The following is an 18,187-nucleotide window of genomic DNA, read 5'->3' as shown; positions in this document are numbered from 1 at the left end:
TTCGGAGAAGCCCATAATTTTTATTTTTAATTTTGCGCAAATGATTTAAAGTTGTTTTATGGGCGATCTGTAGCTCCTGGACGATGCTACGACTACTAACATGACGGCCAACTCCGATTAGTTCTGTGATTTTATTTACATTTTCGATGACAGTTCTGCCTGTGCGAGGTGCATCTTTAACATCTATTACTGTATCGGCACCATAAACACCATTCACAATTTCAGTGGCCTGGCTTGCATTTTCGCATTTATCAAAGAAAAACTGTAAAATATGCCGAATTAACACCCTGTAACTCATAACTGAATGGAACAAACAAAAAACAGCTAGAGAATTCTTTTAATGTGAAATGTCACCTTGACAACGAGCCTAAATTTGCGAAATAATGGATTTCTTTCTCCTACAAACTTATATAAAGGGTTTTCCAATAAGAGGTGTTATTTTGATATTCATAAATGATCGGATGTTTATTTCATTATAAACAGGAAGGTATGCCGTTAATAATGGAAAGTAACAGGCAAATGACAACCACGACCACGCTTATAGGGCAATATCCTTTTCATGAAATTTTCCATAACCAACCCTATGTCCTCGATACCCTCATGAATTCCATCTTTGAGGTCTTAAATCGACCCCGGGCTGTTGGCGTAGACCTTTCCTTTCACGTGTCCTAAAAGAAAGAAGTCACAAGATGTTAAATAACAAGATTTCGGGCCAATTGTGATCACCTCTTTGAGAGATAACACAGTCCGGAAACTTTTTTCGTAAAGATTGTTGCTTGTGTGGCACGTAGCGCCGTTTTGTTGAAAAGAAACGTTTTCCAGATCAATATCGTCCGATCCCGGCCATTAACCATTTCTCGATAGCGCAATCCATTCACCTGTAATACCTGTTATTGGCAAACCCTTTATATGTGTTATAATGGCTCTTGGAGGGTTTTGGGCCGAGTTCCCCCTCCTATTTGTGGTGTGCATCTTGATGTTTCCCACAAATGCAAAGACGTACAGTTTTACGCTGCCTCCGAACGACTTATGGTTTTTTTTATGATGAGCTTTTTCATGGTAAAAAATACACGCGGCGGTTTGCCGAGGGAAGACTGCCTTAGAAAAAATGTTTTCTATCATTAGGTTTTTCGTGACCGGAGTTTCGATCTTGTGTACTTCCAAATGTTAGTCATGCACCAACCTATTTGGAAACAGCAGCTGCTATATTTAAAATTACGTCGGTTTAATAATTGTTTTTGTCAAATTCTCTGAAAATATATCACCGGTTGCCTTCGTCAGGCTCATCTAAAGGTAGGCCCAGGAAACATGCTGCTACGACAGGTTGGGTCCAGAGGGAGAGGGGTGTTAGTTGTTTGGGTTTTACAGGGCATGGGAAAAGGTGGTTAGTGTCGTGTGGGGTGCCTTCACATGCCGGACATAAGTTTGGTATGTCGGGGTCAATTCTAAATAAGTAGGAGTTCAACCTGCTACAATATCCAGAATTGTATCCACGTAATTGTGTCAGTGTTACGCGGGTCTCGCGGGGAAGCTAGAGCTCTTCATCTGCAATGGGTGGTGGTTGGACTCCGATTGCGGCATTCACTTTGCGGGAGCTTATGAAGGTGGTAACAGTCTCCCGGTGAGTGTCGTTTTCACGTCTGTCTAAACACTGCCTGGTCCAGTAGGTGTCTGTTTGTTTTGTCTCGTCGGCGTAGTGTAGTAGGTGTCTCCCAACGTGCCTGGGAGGCGGCTCTGGCTCAAGCAGGTGTCTGCAGGGGTGAAACCTACGGTAGCACCCTAACACGAACTGCTTGCTGAGCAGTTTGTTATACCCCTTAACAGGTAGCATCTGTGCCTCATTGTGAAGGTGTTGTATTGGGGACATTAGGAGGCAACCCGTCGCTATCCAAATGGCAGTGTTTTGGCAAGTCTGGAGCTTTATCCACTGCGTGTCACTAGTTCTAGGCGACCAGACAGGCGCAGCATAGTTTAGAACCGGACGGTCAATTGCCTTAAGGGGGGAGCCTGGTTTATAAGGTCAAAAAAATCAATTTTTTTTTTCGTTTTAAGCGATTCCTAATATATTTCAGAATATTCACACAAAGTTACAGAGCTTAATTCTCAATATTTCCGTACATACAAAGCCAAAGGTAGGCGAGCGTTAGGTAGTTCCGCTGTGACCGGACAGCTATAGTACAAACTTTATCTCCTTTTCTCGACTTTTCATTTTTATGATTTCTTTGAATTGGCGTACATGAATGAAAAAAAAACTAATGAACCTTTTGAACCTTTTTTATAGAAAGGCATTTTTTTCTTTAAAACCTCCAAAAAGTTGAAATTTTGGAATTTCTCTCAGTTTTCTTAGTTCATCTAGAATAAAAAATCATGATAATTAGAAATCCATTTGAATTTTTTGCTTTAGATAATAATTACGAGCTGTATCTTGTACGCCAGTTGGAAACTCCAGCGTTGCAGCGCTCTACTAATTTCTATGTTAAACAGTTTTTTCCACTTATTTTAACCAGTACACAAATTTGTTATACTTTTTAAATGTTCTTTAAAAGATAGAAACAACTTTGCAGTGCTAAATTAATTTTTTCCTTAAAAAAAAATCGCAAAGAGATACAATTTTTAGACCTCATAAACCAGGCTCCCCCCTTAAATGTCGATAGCAACAATTCTTTGTCTTTGCCTCAAGTGCTGCCGCCAAGCGATTTGAGGGCCTTGTTGCAATTTTGGACTTTAGTAGCAATTGCGGTTGTGAGCGTAGAGAAGTAGAGCAAACTGTCGAAGGTTACACCCAAAATTTTGGGATTGTTTACCGTCGGAATTGGTGTGTCATCGACTTTTACCTTGAGTTGCAGTTTAACCTTCTTTGTCCAGGTGGTAAAGAGGGTCGCCGTGGACTTAGTGGGGGAAAGTTGGAGATTCCTCCCGGACTACGTCGGTCCATCTGCTGGTTGTGTTGAATTCGCTGAGAGCCAGCCTGATATTGACCGCACCATTAAAAATCTTTTCACGCTGAATATACGCAACCTTTTATATTCTCTCTGTCATGACATCTTATTTTATCCGCTCCATATCATCAAACACTTTCTAATCCATTAACACGTTCACGCCGGCGCGTACCACCGGTGGCTCGCACAAGTCTGCTTCATGGGGCGGCGTGTACCACCAATGGTACTTTATTAGACGGTACCTATGAGATGAGAAGCCATAAACGACTACCCTTATGAAAAAATTTCGTTTTATATAACCTGCAATCGCTTCCGATAGAGCGAAAAGATGTAAACGTTGCCGTCTGTGGGCGAAGACCATGAATAACAGCGCCGGCGGGAACGTGCTAAGTCAATAAAAACGAACACATTTCATTCACTCTTTATAATTCAGATATATTTATTAAGATTGAATTGATTTATTTTTATGTTAATTGTTATTCCTATGGAGTATAATATAAATCGATTTATCTAATAAAAATTAAAAAACAATTTACAAACATAAATGAATTGGTCTAGTTGAAACTTAATGCAAATGCATGTACTTGTATATATATACGTGTGTAAGTGTGTGTGTGTGTGGATGTGTGAATAAACGTGTGCTTTTGCATATGTGTTAATGTGTTTTCGTTTGTATGTATGTGTTGTTATTTTATATGTAGTAGGTGTAAACATTCCACTCACACTTATTACTTAATTTAAGTTGTATATTTAAGTTATGAATAAAATTAGCTTTAATGCATCAATTTTCTCATCATCATCGTAATGTTTGTTTTTGTTTTTTGTTTTTTGTTTTTTTGTTTTTTGCTTTCATTTTCAATTATATCAAAGACCAACAGAATTGTATAATATATAATAAATTTTTTCTTTTGCTTTTGCATTCTCATTTTCATTTGTTAAGTTTTTGTATTATCATTATTTATTTATTTATATATATATATATATATATATATATATATTATTTATATATATATATGTATAAATGCCATATATTCATACAGTCCCACTGATTAACACTTCATCAACATCTTTAATTATATTTGCTTTGTTCTGTTCTATGCTTTGTTTTTCGCAACATAAGCATTATTGCTGTATCGATAAATGCTATTGGTAATACAAAACAAACGCAATTGTGGTTATTAGTTATTATAATTTTTCATAAATAAATTGTGTTGCTCTAAAGGAGGAAATGCGCTGATGTGGTATGGATTTGCTTTTGGTAAAAGAAAACAAGTATATGCAGTGTGTAAGTACATACATATGTACAGGTGTGCACATGTTTGTACATACGAGTCTCATGGCTAAGAAAGTAACCAACAAAAGTTTACCATTGAATTTTTTGTTTGGATTTTTTTTGTTGCATTTTTAACTATATCTCGCTTTTGCTCGTAAATATATATGTAATAAAAAGTCAAATCATGCATTCAATTAATGTTTTTTTATTACTTTTTTTCAAATTTTTTAACTACTTTTTACCATAATATTTAGATAATTATTTTCGACATGTGTACCGTAGTTCCGCTACTTAAACAACTTACTTTTTATATTACTTTCAATAGAGTATATACATATATTTTTATATATATATGTATATATATATAAATATTAACTAATTTTAATTAATCATAATGTTGTTAATAAACATAAGAGTAATAATATATCAATAATAATAAAAAATTAACCATTTCACTAGTTGCACTAAAAACTTACAGTTTACCTTTAACAGTAATATAATTTATATGTATGTATGTATAACGTTGGATTTTTTTATACACATGTAAATATTGTTTATTTCCACTCTTCAATTATGTATCATACTAACATTTTACCACTTTTCACATATCCTTGTATATATGTATGTATATGCATGTGTGTTTCTTGAATGTGTACTCATATTGCATTAATGTATTGTTTTTGTTATGTTTCTTCATTTATATATATATGTCTGTATGCATGTATAAGTGTGTATATAGTATGTATATCATTGTTTTCCAACTAATTTAAGGCAAAAACATAAAACGAAATTTGATTTTGTTTCTGTTATCGGTTTTTTGTTTAAGTTTTCTGATTTGCTATTAAATTTTAAATTTTTTCAGTTAAATTTAAATTTTAAATTTAGATCTCATTTTTTACGTTTCTCGGAACCGGCTCATAAAAATTATCGTAATAAAAGTCATCATAATCGTAATAATAATAGTAATTATAATAAAAATAGAAAAAACGTATGTATAATTTTATTTTGTTTAAGACACACTAATTATCACCGTCCTCCAAGTGTTTTTTTGTTTTTTTTTTTATGTTTTTGTTTTTGTTTTTGCTTTACTTTGTGTTTTTTATTATTAGTTTTTTTGTTTTTGTTTTTGTTATTTTTTGTTTTTTTGCAACGTATTCGTTCTTTCTATTTGATACTGCGCTAATTGCTTGTGGTTGTTATTGTGGATGATGAGGAGAGGGGATGAGTTTAGTTAGACATATTACATGCATGTATGTGCGCGCGTGTGAGTGTGTGAGTAAGTGGTACGCGTGAAGCCAAATGGGGTTTGTGTGAGTTCAATGGTTTGTTTGGTGTTTTGGTTGAAATGACTGTGAGATTTTAAAGTCTTAGTTGTGAAGCGAGAGACTTCAGTTGTTATGTCAAGAAAACTAACAAAAAAAAAAAAAAAAAAAACACAAAAACAAAAAAAACCATAGACAGAAAAAAGAAAGAAAGAAACTTTTTTACAGCAAAACTGGTTAGTTGGTAAATGATTACGTTTGCTACGTAATATTTGAATAGTTAATCAGTCGTATTCAAATACTTCGAAATGCGCTACCGCAAACACTTTTGAACAAAAAGTCACCTCAAAGTCTACCTATGTATGTGTGTATATGCATATGTATGTGGGTAGGAAGTTCAGCTTGGCTACGTAAAGCAGCAACAAATTAAATCCGTGCATCAAAGTAAACTTTGCTTGCTGTCGTTCAAAAGGTGGTACACGAAAAAGCTAAATTGACCTTCGAAAGCATTTTAAATTTCGTTAAAAAGCACGTCAAAAACGCGAAAGTGTTACAACTATACAATTAGTCTGCAATTGATATCGAATTTCGCAAAAAAAAAGTTATGCTAGAGTTTGCGTGAAATTTAAATAATAAACTAACGAATATACATATACACCAGCGCACTTTTGACAAAACAGCTTAATTGAATTGAATGGTTCTTTCGGTTTTAGATCAATAAACGCCGCTCATTTTTCATAGAAAATACAATAATACAATTTTTTTATTCAACTTTTACTGGTTTTTTTCATAATTATTACGACTGTGACTAATTGAAAGTTTGAATATTGCATTGAGTGGCGAATACTAAGGCTTGTCAGGCAGCAAGTGTTAAGTTGACGTAAGTTAGAAATCAGCAGGTATACATATGTACATATGCACAGCTATGTTGGGCGCTAGGCGCATTCAATCTAGCTTCGTCAGTACCAAAATTTCACAACGTCTTTATTTAGGTTTTAAAACCATTTATATAGCAAGTGAAAGTTTTTACGAAAATTGTTTAACGTTCTGTGGGGTATGCACGCGATTATGTGGTTCAGATAATTACTATGCATTAGGGTGCTTCACCAAAAAAGTTGCGATTTTATCAACAAAATTATACATTTTATTACATTCTAAGGCTTAGGCCCAAATATTATGAAAAAATATGAAGATTTAAGTGAGTTGGAACGATTTGAAAATACCACAAAAAAACTGTTAAAATGTTTTTTTTTCTTTTTCAAAAAATCACCTCATATAGAGATGCCAGAAAAATTACCGCATATATAGAGTTAAGGCTTAAAAGGGTTGCAAAAACATATTTAAAAATTTTACCAATAGAATCAAAATAATAGTATTTGCGAAAAATGTATAAAGTCAGGAAATAAAAATGATGAGCAAATATCTTTGAAATGGCGTCTTAGAAGTCTAAATCGGTCAAGGTTCGGCTGAGTTAAGTGTACAATAACTTCCAAAAAAAAAAGTAAAAAAATACCTCAAAAAAATCTAAGTAATTTGATTCAGTTGATGAATTTTTTAAACATTTTAAGGTTTAAATCTTCTATTAACTGAGGCGGTTCTTTGCAAAAGAGTTTTTAAAAACTATTTTTATTATAAAAAAGTCGGTTTTTGGAGGTATCTTAATTCAAACCTATCAAAATCACCTAAATCTTAATATTTTTTCAAAACAGTATAGCGCAAGTCTAGGAATATAGTAAATTTTAGAATTTCGATAGAAAAAATACCGAGTTTGTTCATTTTTATGGAGAGTGATACACCTACTATACACACTAACGGCTGTTGGTACCCTTGTAAAATACTCGCAGATAATTTCTTTTCAACTATTCAAAGAAGCAAATGCACGCAACACAAAGAGATCTCATACTTCAAAGTATACTAAAAGAAAATACATCAAATTTTTAAGTGAAAATCAGCAAAAAACATATAAGTACAATCCGCAATATTTTTCTTGATGTTGCAGTAGCAACAAAAAACACTTCCCTCACATTTCCAACTCCGCAAACTATTCTTTTGATTGTAAGTAATAACCTTTGACGAAATCTGTTCACAAGACAGGCTGGACAAGAATGAACTCGAGGGCTACGTTTTTATTTTTTAGTTTTTTCTTGTGCTTAGATTCAAAAACATTTTATCAATTTGCCATAATAAATCGCATAATTTTACCAAAAGTCTTGCTGCAAAGCTCTACACAAACTGAACACAAATGTGGCGTAAAATCGTATATCTCATTTTTCTTTCTAAAATACTGATGTCGCAATAATTATTTTAGACATACAGTAATGGAAAAAAGTATTTGTATAAATGCCTATAAATCGCTTAACAAAATATAAATGTGGAAAATACATAGAAAATACATAGGTGTAAACTGAAATCGTTAACAACAAAAAAAAAACCCTAAACAACACTATCATATGCGTGTTTTTTTTTTTGTTTTTTTTTTTTTTTTTTGCAATATTTGTTGAACACTATAAGCTGGTGTAAAATATCTCAGCTTTTTTCGAATTTCGTAATTGGTCATACAAAATTAAAATATGAAGAAATTAAAAAACAAATATTTTTCTCTCTAGACAAAGGCGTCAACTATACTTATGAACACAATTGGGCGATGCCAGGGTCCAGCTTTGCAAAAGTGACTTTTGAACGATTGATTACGGCATATTGGATTTAGTCTAACGAAAAATACGTACGGGTATTTTAATTAATATTTCCCAACTGATTGCTTTCAATTAAGCGCATTGTTCTAAATCTTATCTCTGTACGCCCTTTCAAATGAAATGTGATGTTCCCATGGCGCGAAACCGAAATAAAATATTGAGCAAGTAAACAATACATTTTCAAAGTATTAACCAAATCAAATCATAAACAACAACTGTCGGTATATCGACGATCATAGCGCCTTTTAGCAGCAAGTCAAATTTTTTCAAGTACATCTTTCGTTTTAAGTAGATCAGACATTTTTCGAGTATGAATCAAATCGGAATTCAGTGCCTCTTAGCGTGAATATTTTTGCCGCAAATACTGCCTTCTCTTTCAGGTAGATGGGACATACACTGAGTTGAACTATGAACGAAATTTGATTATGAATAAGAACTTTCAGAACACTTAGACAAGAGCGGCTTATAGTTGGTATAGTTTTATTGGATCATAGCGCACTGCTGGAGCCCATTGTCTCCCTTGCTGTTTTTAATTCTTATCGACGACTTCTTAAATGCCACGCTATATAAAAAATAAAAAGAGGTATACTTTGACAACCTATCGGCATGGAATATATGAATGATGGCTTAGCTCTGCTGTCTAAAAACCCTGAGAGCATATAGAAGCAGGTCGATGAACTGACACGCTGCACAATGAGTACTGCATTAAAAATAATTGTTTCTAAAACAAAATCTATGAGCGTGAATACTCAGCAGCACACAGGCCTCACCATATCTGAGCAACGAGTTCGAAAAGTAAACGAGTGCTCATAGCAAGGAAGTCAAGTGACTCAGGACGGTGGTGCAAATCAAGATGTTGAGAGCAGAATAAGAAAAGCAAAGACCACTTTTGGCTCCTTAAAGGATATATGGTATGCCAAGCATATTTCGAAGCAGGCCGAACTTCGTATTTTCAATTCAAATGTGAAATCGGTTTTGCTTTAAGGGAGCGAAACATGGCATATACCAGCGAAAAGCAGCTGAAAACTTCAAAAATTCGACAATCAATGTGTCGGCGTTCATATTCGTATATGGTGGCTAGATATTAGCTCAGGCGTAGTAAACACAAACTGAATCGTTTGGAAACTCGAGAACGCAAATGGTGATGGATAGGCAGTACACTACGTAAATCTGCTTCCGAAATCAGTAGAATGGTCCTCGATTGGAATCCAGGCGGATCGCGCAGAAGTAGTCGACCCCAAGGCTCATGGAGATGCAGACTTAATGATGAAATCAGCGCCATCGGACTTAATATGACGTGGTCTCAAATCTAGGCTGAGGCTGAAAACAGAAGCGATTCTAACGCATTTGTGAAGACACTATGCGCCCACCAGACTCCGATATAGCAACTAATTACTTTTATTATTATAGCGCACTGCGACCTTTAATATGATCTGTTATGCTATGCGATCTATAATTGAAGACTTCTAATAAATTCTGAGCCTATTCTATAACACTTCGTTTTAGGTAGGTTTTCTGATTAATATATTCGGATATTTTCACACCAGATATATTACCGATTTACTTCAATAGTGTCATAAAAAAACAAGTGTTTTAGATAAGTCAACAGAAATGAGCACAAGCTCCTCTTTTATGCTGTGTATAAAATACATGGCGATATCTATGAATAGTATTTCATTACATGAAAGTATTATATGTATGTGTTTACTTTTACATAGGGAGGCATAGTAAAGTGAACATTTTTAAGGAAACCTTTTTTCAAAATTTTGGTTTTTGGGTTATGACTCCATTGAAGCAAATTAACGATGCTCATGAATGAAATACAAAGTTTTGTTGACTGCCACTTTTCTTGAGTTTTTAAATGCGTACAAATTTCAGGTACTTGAGACCAGTTCACATTCGAGTAACATGGTTTTCAGTGGATCTGAATGGAAAAAGTTGTTGAGTAATATCTAAATTTTTTTAATCTCAAACAAGTATTTTTCTTCGATTCTCCTCTATGTTTACAATAGCCTCACCTAACTTTTCGTTTTTGCTTGCAAAAGTTTGCTATTTTATCACCTCCCACCCAGTTATCTCTCACAACCTAACTAAAGTTACATCACAGCAAAATTACTCTCGAAATTTTATTTCAATGTACGTAATCGCGTATTCTAGCATTCCTTATCAACTACCAGGTTTCGATTTCATACTATTTGAGTTTACGCCCACACCTGTCGAATAATAACAATTTTTCGAGAACATACTTCTCGTTGCAAACAATTAATTTGTTGACCTGGCCTTCAGTATACCACTTTTTGAATGATGGATTTTCTGATCAGGCGCATTCCTGCGATAGGCTTTGAATAAATCTGGTACCGTCTGAAAAAGCTACGCTTTCTAAAAAATGCTCACCGTGAATATCATAACAATCACTTTAGCATAGCTCACTCTTACGCATAGTTGATTCAATTCGATTCAATTTTAAAGTTCTCCACTCTATTCAGTTCAGCTTCATGGGCCTGCAATATGAAAATTCAAGACAACTTTATGATGAAGTACAACAATTTGGAAAGGTTTTCATCATTGTACGAATACAAATTTACATATTCATGGTGACTCATAAATTGCAGGCAGAACTCAGCTGTTCATCCACTACCATCCACAGTGGATTGATACCACTTTAATCCTTTCTAAAGGAGCTTTTAACAAGAACTTTGTTTTTCTCTAAAATCAAAGTATAATATCATAATAGTTTGGGTATTTGATTTTAGACATTTACACAGTAGAAACTTCGGCAATTGATACCTTAAATTCAATTTCACTTGAAAATCGTGTTAAAGTAATACAAATTCACAATGAAAATGGTGGATCTGAAAAGGTAACATTTCTTGAAATTCCTTATATTTTCGGTCAACGTCATTCATCATTCTGAGCCCGCTTTTAAGAATTTGATCAATAAATTTGGGTCGACTGGATCGATGCATAATGTGCCAAAATCAATGCGTGTTCGACGGGGTCGGCTAATGGGAGATGTTAAGAACTGAATTTTTTCCTATTCCTGATATAGTACATACCACTAACAACCGGGCAGCGCCACATATCACAGAATCAACGAAATAATGAATTTATTGCAAAGCGAATTTCGCGAGTGTATAATTTTACGAAATTCAGCAGTTAACAAGGATTACTTTTTGTGGGGCAACGATAAAGATAGAGTCCATACGGAGCCAATCGAAATGACTACACTCTTAAAGCTTAAAATACGTGATGTGATTAATGAAATAGACCCGTCATTTTTCCAAAAGTGATTCAAAAATTTGTATGAAAGAAATGACATCTACAACCGCGTCCGTAGTGGAGATCTATCCGATAACATTTTTCATTTATAGTTGCCAAACCTTACTCTCCCTAATAAGAGTACAATACAAATTTAAATAATTTTCATTTAAGTTCTTGTTTTATTTCGGTTTGAAAACTAAAGTTATTGTTGAAAAATTCTGTATCGCAACACTGAAATTTTTTACAAAGATTTCATTTCGCCTACGAAGGAAAAAATGCCTTGGAGGGATAATGCAAGTAAAATGAAGCACTTTAGGTTTTTTTTGTGCTTACTTGAGCGAAAATTTTATATAAAAGTTTTTCTTGTTGATATTTTAATGGCGTAAACATTCTTCCTACATTTTTGGGTGCGCTGCAGAAGTGATGGTTCTTAGTCAAATGTACTTATGCAAATGCGGGATGTTCAGGAGACTTAGGAATGAAAATTTATGTGAAATGTACCTATGCACTGGTGCGGAAGCGCTAGTTGTATTCTGGACGAATCATACTTAAACCAACCAACCAACTCCCCTATGCATCGAGTTGGTTTATCTCAATGCAGGTGGGACAGTTAAGCTTTAAAACTTTGTCACCACAACAGTGCCACATTTACAATTTGGTCGAAAATAAAGCACCATTGTGATAAAATATGCTAAGTTTTAGCTCCTCACTTTGAACTATTCAGAACTTCTGAGGCGGTATTTAAAGCATTATTGAATTATGCAAGCCATGAATGTTACCTCAAGCTATTAATGTTGCCTCTTACACGGTGCGTGACTATTGCTTACGAGGAGAGAATTCGTTTCGCGATGTACTCAAAACAAATTTGGCTTTTATTTCAAATAGTTCAATACTAAAATTCAATCACAAAAACTTTTCCGGAAACCTTCGTTTGCTCCTTGTTTGAATTGCAGAATCCTCACTTTGCACCAATGTGAAATTATGCATGTAATGGTGCTCTTTTACGTATTGATGAAATCGGGCCATCATGTAATATTCTTGGTAATTTTTTAAACGTTTGTCATAGTGATAAGCGCAATTCTTTTTAACTAACCGCTGAGTGCTACATTAAGGAAAGGTGTAGTTTCTCAGCCAAATAAAGCAAATCGTCCCGAGAAATCGTCGAATCATTAAAAGCCGCTCACTAGCCAGTAGCAATAATAATAAAAACCCTATTTGAGAATGAAAGACAACAAATTCCCACTCAAACGAAAGGAAGGCCACTGAAAAAAAACTCAAACAGAAGCACAAAGTTGAGGCCGCCTCTACGTGGCCGATAAGTTGAAAATTAGAAAGGGGCCGTGGCAAAGTTATGCCCCAGTTCAAAAAGTACTGAAATAGGCGCGATTAAAAACTGTTGTTAAGAAATTGAAGCCAAAATTGTCACAAAAAAGTCTTGAAAGAAATAGACATTTCAGGCCGAAGAATGACTCACAACTAAATTGGCGCTACCACCCATTATTTGGCGTTTGGACGAGTTTCTCCTTCAATTTGTGGTGTGCGCCTTAAGGTCTTTCCAAAAATGAAGGCATGAGATAGGCAATCTATAAGTGAAACACTTCACTTACTGCACAAGGATTTTGTCTATTATTTTTTAATGAATCATAAATTTAAGGACCATCTGAGAAGATGAAAATTAACACCGAAAGAACGCGATTCCTCAAACCTATCTCAAGCGCGGAGCCGCGTCATTGATATTATGGGAGCGTATAACACCTTTTTTTGTTGCATCTATAGTTAGAATCGATTGAGCTATGCGTAAATAGAATTATTTACATATTTTTATGGGTCACATTCTGCACGGAGTACAAAAAATGGAAGTGATCTAGAAAAAAATACAGTGGAGCATGGCAGCGACCCGAAATATACTGCCAAAATAGTAAAAGATTGATTGCAAACCCAAAAATTTGCACCTGCACAGAGTGTGAATCTAAACTCAATTGAGAATTGTTGGGCTTACTTGGAAACATTAGCTTGCCCTCTATGCTGAGACTCCGAACGGCATTAATCAGTTCTGGGAATGGGTACAAGATATAAATATTTCAAACGAATATATTTAAAAATTTTACCTAACAACGCTAAATCGTATACAAATCCTAATAAAAAACAAAATGCTATTGGACTAAGCATTAACTGCTTCCGAGTCTGATTTGATTTTTTGTTTAATTTTATTTAAATTACTCTAAACTGTCAATCTTTGCTTATAGATTTTGATATTATAGTGACCAAAACCAAAAACAAAATACATTGTTATTGTTGTTTTTGCTCTAGAATGAAACATAAGAAACACCCACAAACGTTAGCTAACATATAAGTAAATGGATGCGATCCTATTTATGCGCAAAATTGTCAACAATCGGCTATCAGTTTGAGCAAGAAAAAATATTGAAATCTCTTTGCGCTGAGCATTGCAATTTGCGATACAAAAACTTATTCATTCTTCGATTGCTTGTTTGTGTTGATTAACATATTAAAAATTAGTAACATTTAAAGGTAAAATATAAAAAATTAGACAACTCAAAGTCTTAAATTTATGAAAGCGGCACATTAAAAAAAAATGTATAATGAGCAATAACAAATACGAAAGAAAGCAGTCAGTTATATTTGCAACAACAGTTTGAAAGCTGCGTTGAGTATCAGCGAAAGTGCGCCTAAAAGTAGCGTATACCTTTGAAATCTTTGCAGGGCGCGTTCAACTGATTTTGAATTTGCTTTAAAATTCGCACTCATTGGGGATATACATACGTATGTGTATGTACAATAAAGTACATACTAACATATGTATATGTATATGGTACTCTCTTCGAATACTTTTCACTTTTTTGTCGCTCAATACAACCACAGAGTCTTTGGGGGCGTTTGATTACTCTTAAATGTACGTACATATATAGCTGTGTGTGTGTGTGTATATGTGCATGTGTTTATGTGTTACGTTTGTTTTGCAAAGTCTTTTCAATAATATCCGCAGGATTTTTAGTTTTAATTCGTTTAATTTTTCGCTTGCTTGTTTTTGGAAAAATTTGTGCTGGTTCGAGTTGAACTAAATTGATTTCGTCTACTCTTCGATTGCGCCATGCATCTACATACGTAGTAGTAGTTGGTTAGTAGTTTGTTAAGAGATGATTTTGCGTGAGATTGGCAACGATTTTGAAATTGGATTTAATTTTTTTCGGAATTTAGTTTTTGTTGCTGTTTCTAGGTGTTTGACTATAATTGGTAGTACAGTGTAGGCGTATGCGTAGTTTTAGTTTGTCTTACTTAATTGTTTGCCTATTTTTATGGCTTAAATGCTGCTTTAATTTTCCTGTGTTTTCTGCGCGTATTTATGTACTTAGTATGAATTCTGTAATATTTAGTTAGTTATTCTCTTTTTGTTATAACAATGTGATATAATGTACTGCTGTTATTACGATTTTCTGTTGCTATACTATTATTTTTTTTCTTTTGTATACTCGTATGTCTTGACGCTTTGTGTGTCCGGGAATTGTTTTTTTTTTTGTTTTTTTTTTGCTGATGTGTTTGTATGTATAAGTGTGTGTGTGTGTGCATTCGGTTTGGTTCTGGTTTGGTTTGTCTATATATATAATTTTTTTGTTTCTATTTAAATTCTGTATAAATATCCTTAAACATAATTTGCTGCTTATTTTTTGTTTTTGTTTTCGTTTGTGTTTTTTTTTTTTGTTATTCTCTTTTATGTGGCTTGAAATTAATTTATGATTTACTATTTTTCTGCATGTCTAGCACTTTTTTGTTTTGTTGTTTTTTTGTTTTTGCTTCTGTATTTTTCCATAGCAGTGAATGAAATGAGAATAAATGGTTTGCTGTTTCTCTATATAAATCCCGAAAAAAAAACTTCGGACGCTTCCTGGTTATTTGACTGGCTGCTCTAGGATCTTCTGCATGTACATACATTGTTGTTGTTTGGGGGTATTGCTCATGTTGCTGTTGGTTGGTTAAATGTATAGTTGTTGTTGTTGTTGTTTTGACACAGCTATTAATCGCGCGCACGCGCATGCACAACAAAAAGTTATTGAAGCAGCAACCAGTTGCATGCATTGAATGCGTTACTTGCCATTTCGCCCTCGTCCTCGCTCTCGCTCTCGTGCTCCATCTCCGTATCTAGTAGCTCTGTTTCTTTTCTACGTCAACGCATCCAACGTGTCCGGCGCATCGATTGCGTTGGTAGTCTCCACATAATTTTCTTGATGTTATGTGAGATCCTGCGGCGAATCTATTGAAAACAGTTCTTTGTATAACGCCGGAAAGACGACATTCGGATGTTGTTGCTTGAATTTGCTCAGTGCTTCCATGTGCATAATGGAGATATCGCTGTAAGTGGAAGGAAGTATCAACGAAAGTTCTCAAATAGATTCGGAGTTCAAGTACTCACCGGAAATTCGGTATATTGTTTAACAATGTATCTAAAACAGTCACATCGCCCTTTAAGGGCGCATGGTTCGCTTCAAGCTCCTGTCTTATTGCATTCATGCTTAAATTGAAAAGCCTCTGGATTTCTGTATTACCGCGCACCCCATTTCGCTCTGCCAAATTAAAAGCAATCAAATTAAATTAATGTTTTAATTAAGGGATATCAAATATTTTAGGTGTATTTTACCTGGCCAGAGTAGCACTAAACTTTGATACAGCGCCAACTCTGTTTCAGTCAGTTTCAGTTCAGCTATCGATTTAGCCGTTTGAAAGATTCGCGATACCAGACGCATCTCGTCCGAATCGGATGTGTAGAATGCTTCCTGCGGCAGCATTACGTCACCATAAAGTACCGCATTCTGTGAGAGATCGAGCAATCGTGACATACGCACGATGGCCAATTCGAATGATCCAGTTTTCAGTAGCAGAATCTGAAATTTATTGTGTTTTAGAATCTCTTAATTGTTGAAAATATGAGAAAGGTAAAATAGTGGACAAATTCGAGCGGAAACTAACTTTATGTAGCAGTTGACAGTTATAACATTGAAAAACTTTGCCTACTTAGCATTAATCCCACCAAAATGGTAACGTTGAGATGAGGTGATGCTTTTTGGGCACAGTAGACGAGTAGACGTTTGTAAAATAGACCTCCCCTTGACAAATAGGAACCATGGTGAAAAGATTTTTACAGGTGTGGTCAATATCAGACCGTTAACTGGCTCTCAGCGAATTTGGCAGAATCAGCTGACAGGCTGACGCAACAAGGGATGTGTTTACAAAAGAACTAAGTTTGTGTGAGTGATAAACGGAAAAAATCTACACAGTCCCCAATTATGTTGCCGCGTTGCCTTCTGAAAAGCGACTGATTGTACGTGTGACTGAGTACGTGTGAAACGAGCGAGCAGAATTCTGCCACCGATGGACCTGTGACGTGGCAGTCGAAGTTGCTCGCACAATTTAATGGCCAAACCTGGGCAATCTATCATCCTTGAATAAAAACTACACACTACAAGACTCTTTTGATGGCTGTCGTCTCATGTGATGCAGAAACATGGATGATGATTCAAGAGAACTATTCTATGCAAGTTTTATAGCCGAAAGAGGTGAGTTCAAAAGGTAGGTGACTAACATTTGTTTTAGATTTTTTTCGTTTTGACATGTTTGTTGTATTAAACAGTGTTTACAGTTTCAACTATATCGATCAATGAGGTTTGTTTTTGACAGATCTAAAGGTGGGACGTTTTTTTGTGCGTTCAGCGATTTTCGCTATCAAAAAAATGGATAAACATTTTTAATTTTTTGGCCAAAAATAACATTTTAATTTGCCACAACAATTGTACTCACGAAGCTTAGCAATTTGCGGCATTTTCTTCATCCTAAAACAGAAAATACCTATGAAAAGTTTGAGATTTGCGATAACTGTGGGGATAAGGTCACATTGGCAGAGGTTAGGTGATATCAAAGCGCTTTTTGGTGAGAAGTGCATTGACACAAGGGGACATTTAATACATTTATTTGGAGAAAAACTCAAACCTAAATTCAATGAACATTTGTGAAAATTACTATTAAAACGTGTGAAATTTTTATCGAAATATTTCGAATTTTTTAATATGGATAAAACTTGAAACTTGGATTTATATTGTTTTTATAGGAGAATGAAATATATAAAATTAATTAAGTTAAACGAGAAACAAATATATTGTAAAATCTTGTCTATAAGTCCCTATGCTATAGTCATATTTAACTCAGTGTATATTTATGCAATATTTTATCATATCCCATTACCATCGACATCATGTCAAATTTGCATTTATTGTCGTATAAAAAATAGTCTTACCTGATCATCCTGACTTAATCGCATAAATCCGGGTATCAGTTTCGCAAATTCGATTATATTTTGTATCATTTGTGTTAGCTTTTCAGCGCAGTCTAGCCACAGCTCCTCTTGACCCAGATTCTTGTAGTAAAGTATCCTCGAAATATCCTTATGAGCGTAAGCGAAATCATAATTAAACACATATAACAAAAATAAAATAAAAAACACAAATGCCAATTAGTTGCAGTTCAACTCCGATGGGAAATTGAGTGCGTATATCATCGGTTTTACCTGAGACTTCCGAAACATATCGTGTACGGCTTCGAGTTTGGTGCTTGTGTTTGCATGTGCCTCGGCTAAGGTTTTTATAAGAACATCATTGATGTCGCCATCAGCTGGTTGGTGGGGGAGGAGAAGCAATGTAACAAGGAATATACAATCAAAATATTTACCAGAATTTTGAATTTTTTTTTTTG

At 34.7% G+C, this 18,187-nt stretch overlaps 1 protein-coding gene across 1 annotated transcript in view; it reads right to left on the bottom strand.

The window, feature by feature from the left end:
- Positions 1 to 15,107: 15,107 nt before the first annotated feature.
- The window catches only part of LOC128866540 (probable nuclear hormone receptor HR3), a 50,146-nt gene continuing 47,066 nt past the window's right edge, over positions 15,108 to 18,187 (bottom strand). The window contains exons 5-9 of the mRNA XM_054107355.1: positions 18,003 to 18,106; positions 17,733 to 17,879; positions 16,083 to 16,326; positions 15,858 to 16,008; positions 15,108 to 15,796 (exon numbers count right to left, since the gene is read on the bottom strand). Of these exons, the coding sequence (XP_053963330.1) occupies positions 15,676 to 15,796; positions 15,858 to 16,008; positions 16,083 to 16,326; positions 17,733 to 17,879; positions 18,003 to 18,106 (767 nt within the window). The 3' untranslated portion in view covers positions 15,108 to 15,675. The remainder of the gene's footprint in view (positions 15,797 to 15,857; positions 16,009 to 16,082; positions 16,327 to 17,732; positions 17,880 to 18,002; positions 18,107 to 18,187) is intronic.

This window comes from Anastrepha ludens, chromosome 6 (genome assembly GCF_028408465.1).
Source record: "Anastrepha ludens isolate Willacy chromosome 6, idAnaLude1.1, whole genome shotgun sequence".
In the NCBI taxonomy this organism is placed as follows: Eukaryota; Metazoa; Arthropoda; class Insecta; order Diptera; family Tephritidae; genus Anastrepha; species Anastrepha ludens.
The sequence above is the reverse complement of the archived record's forward strand: the minus strand, read 5'-3'. Positions and strand labels throughout refer to the sequence as shown.